This window comes from Peromyscus eremicus, chromosome 8a (genome assembly GCF_949786415.1).
Source record: "Peromyscus eremicus chromosome 8a, PerEre_H2_v1, whole genome shotgun sequence".
In the NCBI taxonomy this organism is placed as follows: Eukaryota; Metazoa; Chordata; class Mammalia; order Rodentia; family Cricetidae; genus Peromyscus; species Peromyscus eremicus.
This window is the reverse complement of record NC_081423.1, coordinates 36705256-36722575: the sequence shown is the minus strand read 5'-3', so window position 1 is coordinate 36722575 and position 17320 is coordinate 36705256. Positions and strand designations below refer to the sequence as shown.

Genomic DNA, 17320 nt, shown 5'->3' with positions numbered 1-17320 from the left:
CCACCCACCCCTCCCTCCCTCCTTTCCTTCCTCCATCCATCCATCCATCCACCCACCCATCCCTCCATCCATCCATCCATCCAGAATTCACTTCAGCCTTACCAGGTACCACTGATCTGGTTCCTGAGCACAGCAAGGTCAGATCTAGTGAAACAGCAGAGCAGACAGCACAGGGGGGTCAGGCAGCTCTGAAGCCACAGAGAGAAGCCAGCCAGCGGCAGGGGAGAGCACAGGAATCTGAGAGTGCCTCACTTATGAGATAGGATGAAAACAGAGGTCTGGCTGGACAGAACTCACGTGAGAAAAGCTCTGGGTGTTAGGAGGAGAAAGGCACAGGTGGGGATACTGCAAGGGCCCAAGTCTTGAGCAGAAGCAGCGGACCCTAACTCCGGCACTCAGGAGGATCAGGAGCTGGAGGACTGGGAGAAAGGGCTCAGCTAGGCCATATCTGATTCAGGTTTGGGGTTTTTTGGTTGTTGTTGTTTTGGTTTTTGCTTGTTGTTTGTGTGTGTGTGTGTGTGTGTGTGTGTGTGTGTTGTTTTCTCTTTCTTATTTTCTTTCTTTTCTTTCTTTCTTTTTTTTTTTTTTTTTGAGACAGGGTTTCTCTGTGTAACAGTCCTGGCTGTCCTGGAACCTGCTTTGTAGACTAGGCTGGCCTTGAACTCACAGCGATCTGCCTGCTTCTACCTCTGAGTGCTGAGATTAAAGGTGTATGCACCAACACCTGACCTAAGTCACGTATTTATTTATCTATCATCTATCTATTTATTTATTTTCTGATTCAGTTTTTAACAGAGCCATTTTGGTAGTTGTGTGTTGGAGCCCACCGAGGTTTCCTAGTGGCTTTACCCAGCAGGTCTGCATAAGAGGATGATTGGGCCACGGGCCTGGGTACCAGGTGTTTGGAAGGGTCTACACTTGGTTATATCTAGCAGGGGGAGGTCTTTTTGTCTTGCCCTTTGGCATTGTTATAAAAAGCCCTTTTGACTAAAGTTCTGGGCTGGTGGGTATTGACCCAGGCCCTCCCGAGGCTATCCTGTGTTTCTGTCTTTCCTCTCAGCATCTAGAGATCTCTTTCTATCTAAACATTCCCCACTTCTCCCTGCTTGAGAGTTCCCTAGTTGTAAAAGTGGGGGCTGATCCCCCACAGTTGTGCAAAGTGGGAACACTAGGGTGGGGCGAGGAAGACTGCTCACCTGGTCCTGCAGAGCCCCAGGTGGGAGAGGTGGGCAGACATATCAGTGGAGGGGTGAGAGACAGTCTGATTCTGGAGAGGTGTGTGAGCAATATATGTGCAATTATATATTTATACCTCTATATCATACAAAGGAAACATGCATAAAATATGTACTGCATGGCACTACATACACATGGTTTTTATGATTTTTCTATTTGTGTGTGGGGAGCTTGAACTCAGGTCCTCATGCCTGCTCAACAAGATGTCTCAACCCTTGAGACATCTTCCCAGCCTCATACATTTAAATTTAGTATCCATACACACTTTTCTGCAGAGCTAGAGGTGAACCCAATGCTTTACACATTAGCCGAGTGTTCTACCACAGAGCTACATCTCCAAGCCCCATATCAATTTTTTTGTTTTGTTTTGTTTGTTTCTGATGTTTGTTGTGTTTTCTGAGACAAGGTAGTCCTAGCTGTCCTGGAGCTTGCTGTGTAGACCAAGCTGGCCTTGAACTCACAGAGATCCTCCTGCCTCTGCTGCCAAGTATTGGTATTAAAGGCATGAGGCCACCGTGTCCAGGCCCCCATATCAGTATTTTTTAAATCTTTAACTTTTAAAAAATCATGTATGTGTGTGTGCATTGTCCCCAGGAGGCCAGACAAGGGCATCTGATCCCCCAAAGCTGGAGTTACATCCAGGTGGTTGTAAATCACCTAATGTGGGTGCTGGGATCCTAACTGGGTCCTCTGCAAGTATAGTATACACTCTTAACTGCTCAGTCACCTTTGAGTCACCAACAGCTGAGTCACCTCTCCATCTTCTAAGAAATGTATTATAAACTGGGCGATGGTGGTGCATGCCTTTGATCCCAGCACTCAGGAGGCAGAGGCAGGCCGATCTCTGTGAGTTCGAGGCCAGCCTAGTCTACAGAGCAAGTTCTAGGACAGCCAGGGCTACACAGAGAAACCATGTCTTGGAAAAAAATTATTATAGAAAATTTCCAACATTTACGAAAGTACCCCTCTAGTATCAATTACCGAACCGCAGTGGTTAGCATGTGAGGACCAGTTCTGTCTGATGTCCACTCTCCTGACCCCTCTACTGACTATGTCCAGAACCCAGGTGAGAGCAGAGGCTGGGATGGGCTGGATGCCGCAAGTGTGGTCTGTATGTCCTATGGGTGAGAAACCTGAGCTCAGGTGGACTCCATCAAAGCTGAACTATGGACACCAGGTGCCTCCCTGAAGCCTGAGCACGGCACAGCCTGCCCTCCCCAGTGTGAGGCCACACCACAGGTTCTATGTCATCTAGATCTTTCCATCCTACCTCTGTCCCCCTGCACCCAGACGCCACTGTGCTGATGTCACCACTTTCTCAATTCATCACTCTTATCTCCCATCACCGTGACCCATGACCCCTCACTTCTGCTCTTGAGACTCTCGCTCCCTGGGGTTCTGACCCTGCCTGTTTTACAGCTCCTGGTCAGGTCATCTATCCTTCTTCCAGCATTACTGTGGCTAGTGGGTCACTTCTTGTTTTTGATTTCTTTTTCTTTTTTTTTGTTTTTAAGACAGGGTTTCTCTGTTTTAGTCCTGGCTATCCTGGAACCCAGGCTGGCCTTGAATTCAGAGATCCACCTGCCTCTGCCTCCCGAGTTCTGAGATTAAAGGCGTGCACCACCACCCCCTGGCTAGTGAGTCTCTTCTTACCCCCTCATGTCTCACAACCCAGTAGAAAGCTGTCTGTGGAAACTCCTCCATGCTCAGAGTCACAGTGGCCGCTCCGTTCAGCATTGCTGACCTCTGACCCTAGCTTGTACCTTCTAAACTGCCATCTCCCAGAAGGGCAGCTCCCTGGGCCAGCAACCTAGGTCACCGACAGACAGCAGATTCCTCACTCACCCCTAAGTGCATTCAGTTCGGGTACATTGCTCCCACGGCGGATGATTACAGCTGGGCTGGGGTGGCTTTGTTTTTCTTTTCTAATGTGTTTATGCTTGTGTTTTTTCCTAATGTTCCAGGTACTACATCAACACTTGATGTTTATTAACACATATAGTTTTCCCACACCCCTGTTTTACTGTCAGCCTGGCTTTACTGGGACACCCAGACAAAATAACTTTCCCAAAGTCACTGGAAGAGTCATCCGGAGCTGGATTCGGAGGAGGCTCATTGGAGTCTTTGTGTATGCATATGCGTGTGTATAGGTGTGTGTGTACAGATGTGTGTGGAAGTCAGAGGACAACTTATGAGGAGTCAGCTTACTCCTTCCTCTGTGTGGACCCTGGGGATTTAACTCAGGTCATCAGGCTTTGATCCATGGAGTCATCTGGCCAGCCCTCAACTCTGGGTCTTTTGTTGGTTTTGTTTTTTGTTTTTGTTTTTCAAGACAAGGTTTCTCTATGTAACAGCCCAGGCTGTCCTGGAGCTCACTCTGTAGACCAGGCTGGCCTCAGACTCACAGAGATCTGCCTGCCCTTGCCTCCAGACGGCTGGGATTAAAGACGTGTGCCACCACTGCCTGGTCTGACTCCGAGTCTTAACTCTGACACGCTGCTGCTGAGCCGTTTGAAGCCACGGGCTCCTTCCCGCTCTCACACTCTATGGACTCCCGGGACCAGTGCAGATTCGAACTGCCCCCCTCTGTCTGGTCTCCCTTCCAGACACCCTTCACTTCCTCCAGGGCTTCATAGACACACCATAGGCCCACACACGTGGCTCTCCCACACGCTGCCTCTTGCCTGGTCCTGGCACTTGGCCGCGCAATGCCAGCCCAGCTCCTAGCCTCTGAAGAGCTGGAAGGGGCTTCTTCCTCAGCTGCAGGGAGAGAAGGAAAGGCAAGCCTCGGCTCAAGTGAGCAGGCTGTGAGGACACCAGATCTGAGGACACAGCTGTCCTGGTCGGTCCTGTCCCTTTCTCTTCCGCCGTGCCTGTGACAACGTGGCGTGACTGTTCTAGCGACAAGTCTGGGCATCCACTGAAGTGAGTCTGCGTGGAGCTGGTTTCTCCAGAGACCTATGCATGGCGGAAGGAAGGTGACACTGTCCTCTTTGTCCCATGGGCTGTGAGGAGGCCAAGTTTTCTCCTGGAGTGACTTGGCAGGTGTTGGAAGGCCAGCATGGATGCATCTCAGCATTGCACCAGCCAAGTTCCAGGCCCGCGTCAGGGTCCACGGCCCAGTCTGCGCCCGCTCCAGCTGCCCCCTCAACACTCCATCTGCACCCACCTCCCCTGACTGAATAAAGTGCCCATGGCAAGAGGGAGTTCTCCCCTCCTCCACTGTGCAGCCGAGGGTTGAGGAGACGACACTCCAGCTCTTCAGAAACAAGCGTAGGGCCCAAAGACTTAAAAGAGATACATATGGGAGGGGCGGGTGTGGACAACGTCCAGGTGACAAAGCTCCGATGTCATTCATCCAACCAAAATAAGGTTAATTATGAAGTGCCCTGACACAGAACCCGCTGTATGCGAGTGCTTATCTAGGTACCTAAACTTAGTACTCAAGACAACCTCAAAAAACAAAATACAGCTGCCGCTCCTCAGTTGAGGGAGTGTGGCTGAGGGTATGCCCAAGGTCCCGTGGGGAGATACAGACCATCCAGGCCTAACAAGCTGCTGAGTCTTCTTTCTTAGTCATGGGTTGACAAGGGCTAACTAAGCGCTTTCCACGGCTCTCTGGGTGCTCACAGGAGCCCTAGGGGGAGGAGGCACACAGCTTCCTCTTCACTCTGTGGAAACTGAGACCCAGAGTGAACGATCCTCCCGTGCTCACAGTCACAAGGAACTGCCTGCTGGACTCCACACATAACTGCTCAGTGGCTCTTGGCTCACTTGAAGGGCAGGACAGGGTCTGTGACAGTCCCTTCCTGCCCTGTCCAGTTGCTGCCCACAACTCCTGCAGACTGCCTTCCACTCTCTCCTTCGTCCCAGACAGGGCAAGCACCAACTTTTCTGACCCCTGCCTCATCAGCTCCATTCACAGGCACCTGTCCCTGCGGGACGGTGTGGACGATCCCCTCCTGCCCTTTGGGAAGACTTGTTGGTGTCCCGGAAGTTCACCCACGTTTCTCTGGCTTCATCCAACCATTGACACTAGCAAGACAAAATAAACCTCGCTCCTGAGTGGAGAGTTTCCACATTCTATCCCTTTCTGACTCATCATCGTTCCCACACGGCCACAGCGGTTAAGTGCTCAGAGGGAAACCCGAGTGGTTGTTATTGCCTCTGGGACACTGTGGGATCCAGCTCTCCCCTCATGGTCCTTCTGTGTCCCTTCTTAGCAGGGTTCCTCCAGCCAAGGAGGATAAGCTCCTGCTGGGTCTCATTTTCCCCATGCCTCACCCCTGCTCACCTGCAAGCTCAACCCCACCCCTGCTCATTGTAAGCTCAACCCCACCTTTGCTCACTGCAAGCTCAACCTCACCCCTGCTCACTGCAAGCTCAATCTCACCTCTGCTCACTGCAAGCTCACCCTCACCCCTGTTCACTGCAAGCTCACCCCCACCTTTGCTCACTGCAAGCTCAACCTCACCCCTGCTCACCTGCAAGCTCAACCCCACCCCTGCTCACTGCAAGCTCAACCTCACCCCTGCTCACCCCTGCTCACTGCAAGTTCAACTTCACCCCTGCTCACTGCAAGCTCAACCTCACCCCTGCTCACTGCAAGCTCAACCTCACCCCTGCTTACTGCAAGTTCAACCTCACCCCTGCTCACTGCAAACTCAACCTCACCCATGCTCATTGAAAACTCAACCCTACCTTTGCTCACTGCAAGCTCAACCCCACCCCTGCTCACTGCAAGCTCAACCTCATCCCTGCTCACTGCAAGTTCAACCTCACCCCTGCTCACTGAAAGCTCAACCCCACCCCTGCTCACTGTAAGCTCAACCCCAGCCCCACCTCGACCCAAGCCAAACATCTGCTTGTCCTAGAAGCAACCTGCCAAATGTTCTTCTCAAGAATCCTACCCTTGGCCTGGTGGTGGTGGTGGTGGTGGTGGTGGTGGTGGTGGTGGTGGTGACACACACCTTTAATCCCAGCACTCAGGAGGCAGAGGCAGGCAGATCTCCGTGAGTTTAAGGCCATCCTGGTGTACAAAGTGATTAATTATGAAGTACCCTGACACAGGACAGCTAGGACTACACAGAGAAACCCTGTCTAGAAAAACAAAAACAAAAAGCAAAACAAAACAAAGAACCTCATCCTTTTTAGGATGGCTCTTGGTTCAGTTCCTAGCACCCAGAAGGAGGCTCATACAGTTCAAGGGGTTCCAACACCCTCTTCCAGCCCTAACAAGCACCAGGTATGCAATTGGTACACACATGAAAGCAAAATACTCAGACACATAAAAATAAAAATAGCCGGGCGATGGTGGCGCACGCCTTTAATCCCAGCACTTGGGAGGCAGAGCCAGGCCAGCCTGGGCTACAGAGTGAGTTCTAGGATAGGCTCCAAAGCTACACAGAGAAACCCTGTCTCGAAAAACCAAAATAAATAAATTAATTAAATAAAAATAAAAATAATTCTAAAAACAAAACCAAAAATACTCCTCTTCCATCTACATAGTGAAGGATCAACTTTGAAGCCATTGAGATGCTCAGCAGGCAAAGGCTTGCCATGAAGGCTGAGTGTGAGCCTTAGGACCCACAGAGAAGGGGAAGAAAAAAAAACCCCAATGCTGAGTAATTAATTTATGAATTAATTGGTTTTGTTGAGAAAGGGTTTCTCTGTGTAGTACTGGCTGTCCTGGCCTTGAACTCAAAAATCCACCTGCCTCTGCCACTGAGAGCTGGGATTAAAGGCAAGTGCCACCACTGCCATATATGTGTGTGTGTGTGTGTGTGTGTGTGTGTGTGTGTGTGTGTGTGTATTTCTTTAAATGTACTTTCTTCACCCAGAGAGAGCTCTGGTCTTTATTCTGGCGCTTGGCCAAGGGGAACAGACCTAGAATTCGCCTGTTGTTTGTAACCAGTGCCTGGTTGGTAAGGGTTTCCCAAGTGTTGAGTGTGTCTGTAGTACTACAGGAACGTGCTGCTTTGTCTGTCTTTACAACAGGCACATTTAAACAAAATATATTATATAAATATTATACTATAATATATATAATATATAAAATAGATATAAATATAAATATTTGTAAGTCAGGTGTGGTGACTCATACCTATGATCCCAACACTTGGGAGGTAGAAGCAGGAGAATTGCTATGTATCTTCGGCCAGCCTTACCTACATGACTTCCAAGCTAGCTTGAGCTTTGGCATGAGACCCTTCAAACATTTTTATTTTAAAAATTAAAAAAAGAAAAGAAGAGAAAGAAAGAAGGGAAGAAGGAAGGGAGGGAGGGAGGGAGGGAGGGAAGGAGGCAGGCAGGCTTGTGTGCTATAAACATATTCAATTTTTATTAATTAAATAACAATAATGGGAAAGTAATCCAACAGTAACTTTAGCAACAAATGTTTCTAGATGATCTTCTAGAAGTTAGTAGATGTTCGAACTAAAGGCAGGAATCCCAGTGTAAGGAACCTGAGGGACGCTGCGTGTGGATGTGAAGAGCCCTTTCTGCAGAGGCTGGGAGTGAAGGGGTCACTGTAGAGACCTTCACTCCCAGGCGAATGGCAGAGTCAGCACATTTACTGCTGGTGTGGGGCAATGGGCACCTCACCAGGGTGACATGACGTTGAGACAGTGGGTGGGTGACAGCTGGGGAATTGCAGAGACATGGCTGTTTCCTGATTAGTTGGGGGTGGGTTTAAGTTCACTTAAAAGCAGCCAGCCAAGCCGGGTGGTGGTGGCGGCGGCGGCGGCGGCGGCGGCGGCGGCGGCGGCGGCGGCGCACGCCTTTAATCCCAGCACTCGGGAGGCAGAGCCAGGTGGATCTTTGTGAGTTCGAGGCCAGCCTGGTCTACAGAGCGAGATCCAGGAAAAGGCGCAAAGCTACACAGAGAAACCCTGTCTCGAAAAAACCAAAAAAAAAAAAAAAAAAGAAGAAAAAAGAAAAAAAAAAAAAAAGCAGCCAGCCATTCTTGGGCCAGCGAGATGGCTAAGTGGGGAATGGCGCTTGCTGCCAAGCCTGCAAACATGAGTTTAATTCCCAGGCCCTACATGGTGGAAAGAAAGAACCGACTCCTGCAGGTTGACCTCTGACCTCTACACTCATGTTGTAGCATGCACAGATACACACTCACACACAATAAATGTTTAAGTTTTAAAACTTTTTTAAAAATTTTTTTGTTTTTTTTAGACAGGATATCTCTATGTTTAAATTTTTTATTTTTGTTTTTATTTCTTAACTTTTTGTGTTTTTAACAATCACTGGTTTTTTGTTTTAATTTAAAATTATAGGGTTGGGGATTTAGCTCAGTGGTAGAGCGCTGGGTTTGGTCCTTAGCTCTGAAAAAAAAAATTATAGATGCTTGTGAGCTATTATGTGGGTACTGGGAATTGAACCCAGGTCCTCTGGAAGAGCAGTCAATGCTTTTAACCATTAAGCCATCTCTATAGCTCCTAAAACTTATTTATTTTTTTTAAGCAGCCATTCCTCAGGCTTCTACCTTGGGAGAGGTAATCATCAACCTTTCCCAGAACCTCCTTATTGGTAAAGACCTCATGGTCCTGCTGGTCCCAAACGAGGCCCCACTTGACGCCACCTGTCTGTCTCCAAAGACCTCAAACTTGTAGGAACAGGTGGGCTAGGATGGGAAAGAGTCTGCCTCCACCATCCTTCTATCAGTGAAGAACCCAGAGTCAGCTTTCCCAAGACACCAGAGTTTCCAAGGTGCCCCATGGCAGGAAGCAGCCAACGCCAGATGCTGCACACGCCAGACGCTCTTGATATTACTCTGCTTTTCCCCTGGACGGCACCAGCACACTCGGACACCTGCGACCTCTTCAAGCTTCTGTGCAAAGGCAGGGCAACCCCACACTGATAAGATTAATCTGCAGGGCCCATTATGGTGTAATTTCCTATGCTGAAACTTTGTAGATTTTTTTTAAAGGGTTTCATTTTCCAATTGGTCTGATTTCACAGGAAAATTTACCTGTTTCTCTGAGGCATTTTTTCTCCTGGAAGAGAGGTGCTGATTGGCCCAAAATAACTGACAATCTGGTGTAACAAAAAATTTCCAATGTAAACTCATTTTCCCTTGGTTTCAGCAATTTTAACTCTATATATAGAGAGATCTCTGTCAGAATTGCATTGTTAGCGTCTCTTGATAAACTTAATTGTCTCCCATCACTGACGGTAGAGCTCTATTGATGGGTCTCAGCCCCCAGCTAGCTGCCATCCTGCTCTGTCTTCTAGCATGTACTGGGAACCGTACCCACGGATGCAACGACAAAGCCCTGAAAGAGATCATTCACATTTTGAACCAAGTCACAGAAAAAGGGGTGAGTACCCTATCTGGCACCATCTCCCCAGATGCTCAGGTGATTCTAGCTGGGGCGGTTCTAGGCTAGGAGAACTGAGTTGCCAGAAAGGTCGGCGGCTGGGGGTTGGAGCAGGACTCGGGACACAGCCAGACTTCGTGAGACCCTGCTACTTCCAACTTGGAGGCTGTAGGGAGTTTCCTTGGGGTGAGGAGTGAGAGGTGTATCAACGATTTCTCTGTCCTGCTTGGACTGAACTCTTATCTTTCCATCTTTCCATCGTCAAGACACCATGCACCGAGATGGTTGTACCAGACATCCTTACAGCAAGGAAGGTAAGTGGAGCCGTGGGGTCAGCTTCGGCCTACGCGGTAGGTGGGAGAGGAGCGTCACCCGCAAGTGTCTGAATAAGAAATTTGTGTGACAGAAAGCTGGCAAGCCCAAAGGAGGCATTCTTCTTCTCTGTGGAGGCTGAGTTACTCTCCGGTGTGTTTTGCAGTTTCGGATTTCACTAGACATGTCACAGAACGCCTGCCTTCTTCATCCTAACTCAGGGTGCAGGCGTCCCCAGAGTCCTATCTTCATCCTAAGTCAGGGTGCAGGCGTCCCCAGAGTCCTATCTTCATCCTAAGTCAGGGTGCAGGCGTCCCCAGAGTCCTATCTTCATCCTAACTCAGGGTGCAGGCGTCCCCAGAGTCCTACCCAGTCTTGGCACAGTCTCTGGAACATAGGAGATACACAATTTGTGCCTGCTGAGTGAGAGAATTCTCTCTCTCTCTCCTTTCTCTTCCTTTGGCCTATGCATTTCTGAAAAACTGAATACTCTCTCAAAAACAGATATGGAGATTACAGGTTGAGAAGGCTTTCACTTTGTCTAAGAGACTTCCTATGGTACTGCCGGATCTCCTCCTTCTCAGCCTGGTCACCTAAGAGCCAGCTGGGATGGTGGCCCTCTCTGTGGCTCCTCAGCTCACTGCGTCCCACCCCTGTCCCCTTCAGCCTCGTTTGGACCTGTCCTCTGGTTGGAGTCTACCCATCCTGCTTCTGCCTGGGCATCTACCTCCCCTTTCTGCATTCTGCACTGCCTCCCCCCACCTCTCCTTCTGGAGTGGGAGGGGACAGATGTGACAGCTGATAGTGCATTTTCTCTCATAAACACATGACTGGCTACCTCCGTATCAATAGCTCTGTGCACTGCAGTTCCTGTTTTCATGGAAACACGCAACTGAGAATGAAAAGCCCCAGAGCCTTGATTTCCCAGTGCTCTCCCCACTACCTGCTTCCCACGTGCGCCGGACGGGGGCGGGTCAGGACCGAAGCTCTGGGGGGTAGTTGGGGTCATAGCCCAGCACCCAGGCCGTGAACAGGGTTCATCCTGATTCACAGGGGAACCGCTCTCACGACTGGATCTGGATGATCTCATTTTATTCAGGATTACTCCAGGCCGAGTTTCTGAAGTACAAATACACATGTATGTACGTATATATGTAAACACTCATATGCATATATATGTGTATTTGTGTCTACATATGTCTACATATACATATATGTGTGTGTGTGTGTGTATATATATATATATATATATATATATATATATATCGCTGTTTTACATCTATGTAACCTTAAGTATTTATTGATCTCTGAGTCCTTCCAACTCAGATGGTAGCTACCAGAAGCTGAGTCTACTCTCCTGCCCTAGCAAAGCCCAGGGCAGGGACCAGCTCCTGGGAACTGGGCCTGGCGGAAGCGTCAGGCCTGGGTGGGAGAGCCTTTGGTTTGGGCTGTAGTTCCGCCAGTCACTGGCCATCTGGCTTTTGGCAGATCTTCATCGATCTTGGAGCCTCAGGGTCCACATGTGGAGACACGAAGGTTGATTCTGAAGGTCGTCTGAGGGCTGGAGGCCAGTTCTGGGAATTTCATTGGAAGTGTTTGTGTGAGGCTCTAGGACTCTGACCTAGTGCTCAGCCCGGCCTCCATGGCTCCAAGCCTGGGCCTCCTCACTGTAGGCTGGCTCTACACTGCGTGCGCTCCTCCCCGCCCCCACCCTCCTGCTGGCCTTGCTCTTCCTCAGTCTCCCTCAACACTTACCAGTGCTTGAAAACACGCCTTTCTTGCTTGTCACACTCTTGTTTCGTGGGCTTTCCCCCAAACGTCAGGGCCTCCTGGTTTTGCTCTCCTCCCCCTTCTTGTCTGTCCCCCAAAGATTTGGCATTGTTTACCTTCATAGTGTGGCATTTCTGACCAGGGAAGAGCTCTTCTCTAGAGGCCACAAAATTGGTTTGAGGGGGATGACTTCTTTGGGGTTCCCAAGAGACTACTTTTTCAAACTCTAGTTCATTTACTTTATCTTTTGGGAGGACCAAAGCTCACGGCCTCTTCAAGCTGGGCAGCACCCAGCTGGTGGTAGGAAGAGTGCTCTGAGATAAAACCCTGGTGTCACAGGCAATACTGGCCGGGACACGGACATCCCTGAGGAAAAGCCGTGGCAAGCACCAAGCTGGCTATTTTGTGAAGGGCCTCTGGGTGGCCCATCAGCTGGGGTATTTCCTCTTTATGAAAGAGAATTAAAAACCAAAGCCCTTGACATACTCTAAGGGTGTGTGTGTGTGTGTGTGTGTGTGTGTTCGTGCATGTAGCGGCACCCTCTCTATGGTGCCTTTTTATTTTTTTAAGACAGTCTCTCATCGCCTGGAGCTTGGCAAGCAGGCTAGGCTGGCTGCCCACTGAGCCTCAGGGATCCTCCTGTCTCTGTCACTCTAGCTCTGGGATGACTAAGGAACACCACCACATCCAGCCTTTTGAAAAACATACAGGTTCTGAGGATTGAACTCAGGGCCTCACGCTTGGAAGCACCCCAACCACTGGGCCATCTCCTCTGGCCCCCTTTGTTTTTTAAAGGATTGCCTCATCTAAAGCCCTGGCTGATTAGATTTGGGCCCAATTCGAGAGAAAGAAATACAGCGGGGATAGGAGGACCCCTTTTCCCTGGGCCTGCACGAGGCTGGTAGAGAGCTGCGAGGACCCTGAAACAGCCTGAAACAGTTGCTGCCACAGAAGGCGCCTCCTAGCTAGCCATTTCCTGCCATTCTTGTGAGCCACAGACTTGCTTGTGGTGAGGACTGAGGTACAAGACTGGCTGCCTGTCACGGTGTGCTCCCTGAGCCACAGCTAGCCACGGCTAGTCCTGCCAGGCAGGACTTTCTCAGGCAGAGATACAACCAAGCGGGCGAGTGGGGTGCCATGCCATCCTTGGCGGCAAAACCAATGGAACTGAAATGTGAAGATGCCCGCCTCAGCTGCCTTTGAGACTGGCTCTTTTGAAGTGTCCCCACTTGGTGAAGATGCCCGCCTCAGCTGCCTTTGAGACTGGCTCTTTTGAAGTGTCCCCACTTGGTGAAGATGCCCGCCTCAGCTGCCTTTGAGACTGGCTCTTTTGAAGTGTCCCCACTTGGTGAAGATACCCGCTTCAACTGCCTTTGAGACTGGCTCTTTTGAAGTGTCCCCACTTGGTGAAGTCTCTTTCCAATTCCATTTTTAATCTAATTCGTTTTAGAGGCTACATGCTGATAAGCCAGGCGTGACGGCACACACTTTTAGTCCCAGCACAGGAGGGAGAGACAGGCAGATCTCTGTGAGTTCTGGGCCAGCCAGGAATGCACAGTGAGACCTTGTCTCAAGCCAACAAAACTCTAGTGAAATATTTGGGTTTTTTTCCTCTCTCTCTCTCTCCTTCCTGTATTGGAGATTGAACCTGGGCCCTGACACATGCTAGGCAAGTGCTCTACCACTGAGTTCGCCCCCAGTCCTGATATTTACCCAAATATTAGCAGTGTAAGAGTTACCTCTGGCTGGTGGGATAAGTGAATTCATTTTTGTTAAGTATACCATAATAGTCAGAAAAAAAAATACGCAAGCATGAAAAGTGAAAACAGTGAGAAGCTGCTTGGGCGGCACCCTGCCTGTCGGCTCCCCTGGTGTCGTCATGGCACATCCTGGCTCAGGATGGGTGGGCCATGAGAGTCGCTAACAAGCTCCTGGTGATGTCGTAGGCAGGCTGTGGCGTAGCCAGGGTTATGTAGAAACAGCTTCTCTCTGTGGGATATGGAGACTGACTCATGCTGACACTCTCCATGATCTATCTGTCTGTGAGCTTCAGGGGAAACCAGAGGAAACTTGAGGCCTGGAGAGACAGGGACGTCCCCTCTCCCAGGTTCCCCACCTGGTGCATTCTGTCTTCTGAGACCTGGAGCTCTCATCTCTACCAATGATGAGCAAAGGCTCCCCTCAGAAGCCATAGCCAAGGCCCAGGTCAATGGCACCCTCTCCTAGGAGCCTTTCCTGACCACCTACTGTGCTCCTGTCTCTGGCTTTCTGGAGGACATGCCTTAATCCTTCACTGGACTATGAGCATATCCAGATCCTGCTTCTCCTTGGGCAGGGCCACATGGAGCATGCCCCCAGCAGGCACTCGGCCAAGAGCAAACATGGAGGATCCCCAGGACCATGCGGAGCCACAGCTGGCTAAGAGCTCCTGTGGGCACCTTGGGCAGAAAGGAAAAGCCACAGGGTAGAAAGATGGGGACTGGGGGTGCAGACAGGTGCTCCCCACTCTGCCATTTACCTAGGTGGGTGACTTTGCTGAAGGAACCCCCTTCAACAAAACCCTCCATGGAAAAGAACCTGGGAGTTTCTGCAGAAATATTTGCATATAGATTCCGAGTTTAGCAGACTCACCTTTGGGGTAGGAAAATCGTCACCTGCTCCAGTTCAAACCCAAGCAGCTGACAGTTTCCTGTATGGCTTCTCTTTGCAGAACACCACAGAGAAGGAGCTCATCTGCAGGGCTTCCCAGGTGCTTCGCAAGTTTTATTTCCCACATGAGGTGACCCCGTGCTTGAAGAACAATTCTGGGGTTCTCAAAGCCCTGAAGAGACTCCACAGGGGCATCAGCAACCTGTCTCCACAGGTAAGCAGGGCAGGACAACAGCTTGCAAAAGACTACACACTGTGGGAGCAGCATTAAAGGCAGCAGACAGAGCTCTCGCTCTCACGGAAGGTTCTAGTGGGGTAGTTAGAAGAGATAAAGAGTAATACAATGCCCAGTTGTCTTCATGCTATGAAGAAAGACCTAGGAGCCGGGCGGTGGTGGCGCACGCCTTTGATCCCAGCACTCGGGCGGCAGAGGCAGGCGAATCTCTGTGAGTTCGAGGCCAGCCTGGTCTACAAAGCGAGTTCCAGGAAAAGCGCAAAGCTATACAGAGAAACCCTGTCTCGAAAAAAAACCAATAAAGACCTAGGAATGAAGAGAGTGGGTGGCTGGGGAGGGGGCTGATTCTCTGAACCCCCTCAGATATTTGGATTAAGTAAGGAAGCAGGCCATGAGATTAACAGAAATTGGTAGATGAAATGTGTGTGTTCTAGTGTGGCTGGATCAGAGTTAAGAAGACAGGTTTAAGCCAGGTGGTGATGGCACATGCCTTTAATCCCAGCACTAAGAAGGCAGAGGCAGGTGGATCTCTGAATTTGAGGCCAGCCTGATCTACAGAGAAGAAGTAGACTTAGCAGCTGGGTTCACGGGAGCATTCGGATGCTGTCCCAGGGATGGAGGGAAACACCTAGAGTTACTGACAGGATGGAGCCCATGGGTGCTCCAAGTAATATTCGTTCACACTGGCTCCTGGGTGGAGAATAAGACAGCCCAATGGAAGGCCATCATCACATGGCCAGGACAGGGATGACAGTGGCTTGTACAGGGTAGGAACAAGGAGGTGGCTAGATCGTCACTGATGGATAAACTCAGCACTACCACCCCACAGCTGTCCCCAAGGGGAGGACCTGAAGCTTTTGGTTTTTGGTTTTTGTTTTTGTTTTTTTTCTGAGACAGGGCTTCTCTGTGTAGTTTTGGTGCCTGTCCTGGATCTCGCTCTGTAGACCAGGCTGGCGTCAAACTCACAGAGATCTGCCTGGCTCTGCCTCCGGAGGACAGGGATTAAAGGCATGCGCCATTGCCACCCGGCGACCTGAAGCTTTTATAAGCAAGGTTGCTGGTCTAAGCTATGTGACAAATAACTAGTGGCCCTGAGACCCAAACTGTGGCGTCGGCATGGAGGGGGTTCCTAGACTCCTGGCTATGTGCAGCGTCCCCACTCTGAAATGCATCTGATTCCTGGGCAGGAGGGCAGTGAGACTTCCATCTTGCTCCGCAGGCTGGGTGGCAACAGAGCCACGTCTGAGCCTACACGGTCTGTTCCTCCCTCCCATCTGTGACACGCCACTCCAGAGACCACAGCACGTGCCGAAAAGCAGGCCAAATCTCGTTAGTCTCATGAAAGTCACACGCAGGTTGAGAGAGCCTGGAAGCCTTGGTGTGAACATTGTTTTGGAGGCTCCCAGAGCCGGCTTGACGGAGCCCATGGGCCTGAGGGTGAGACCCAAGTAAATACTCACACAATGAAACATTTCTTTTGTAGAGAAGCTGTACTGGGAATGAGTCCACGCACACAACACTGAAAGACTTCTTGGAAAGCCTAAGAAGGATCATGCAAAGGAAATACTGGCAGTGTGGAAGTTCCACGTTTTAACTTATATGAGTTTTTAATGGTTTTATTTTTTTAATATTTATATATTTATAATTCATAAAATAAAATATATGTATTATCTAACAGCAATGACAATTAATGACACTTCACTTGGCAATGAGGTCATAGTTTAGACTGTTACAGAAACCACTCAATTCACAGTGGCTACAAGTGGTTTGAGGACAGAACAGAGAGCTGGCTTCCTTCTCAAGGAGTCCCCACCCTCACTGAGGACACAATGCACAGGATCATTAAAGGACAGAAGTGGGGGCTGGAGGGGCTGCAGAGATGGCTCAGCCGTTAAGAGCACCCACTGCTCTGTAGAGGACCAGGTTCAAGTCCCAGCACCCACATGGCAGCTCACAGCTGTCTGTAACTCCAAGATCTAACCCCCTCACACAGACATACATGCAAGCAAAACACCAATGCACACAAAATAAAAATAAATAGATTATTAGAAAGGGGACTGGAGGGATGGTTTGGCGGCTAAGAGTACTTATTGCTCTTCCAGAGGACTCAGGGTCAATCTCCAGCACCCACACTACAGCTCACAACAGTAACTCCAGTTCCAGCAGATCTGATGCCCTCTTCTGGCCTCCTATGGAGGCATGCATGTGGTACGCAGACAACATGCATGTAGGCAAAACACCCATCCACATAAAAACAAGATAAAATAAAATAAGTATAGAAGAGCCAGGGAGATGAATCTGTAGATAGGAGAGAACTGACTTCATGGGATTATCCTCTGAACCACCACACACAGAGACTCAAACCCCCTAACACACACACACACACACACACACACACACACACACACTCAACCCCCCTAACATACACACACACTCAAACTGCCTAACATACACACACACACACACACACACACACACACACACTCAACCCCCCTAACATACACACACACTCAAACTGCCTAACATACACACACACACACACACACACACACACACTCAACCCCCCTAACATACACACACACTCAAACTGCCTAACATACACACACACACACACACACACACTCAACCCCCCTAACATACACACACACTCAAACTGCCTAACATACACACACACACACACACTCAACCCCCCCTAACATGTACACACACACATACACACACTCAAACTGCCTAACATACACACACACACATACACACACACTCAACCCCCCTAACATACACACACACACAC

At 49.7% G+C, this 17320-nt stretch overlaps 1 protein-coding gene across 1 annotated transcript; it reads left to right on the top strand.

Moving 5' to 3' along the window:
* Positions 1 to 9431: 9431 nt before the first annotated feature.
* Il4 (interleukin 4) lies at positions 9432 to 16123 on the top strand. Its single transcript, XM_059269927.1, has 4 exons — positions 9432 to 9563; positions 9830 to 9877; positions 14356 to 14508; positions 16013 to 16123. Exons 1-4 carry the CDS (start codon positions 9432 to 9434, stop codon positions 16121 to 16123), a joined length of 444 nt encoding a protein of 147 aa, XP_059125910.1.
* Positions 16124 to 17320: the final 1197 nt, after the last annotated feature.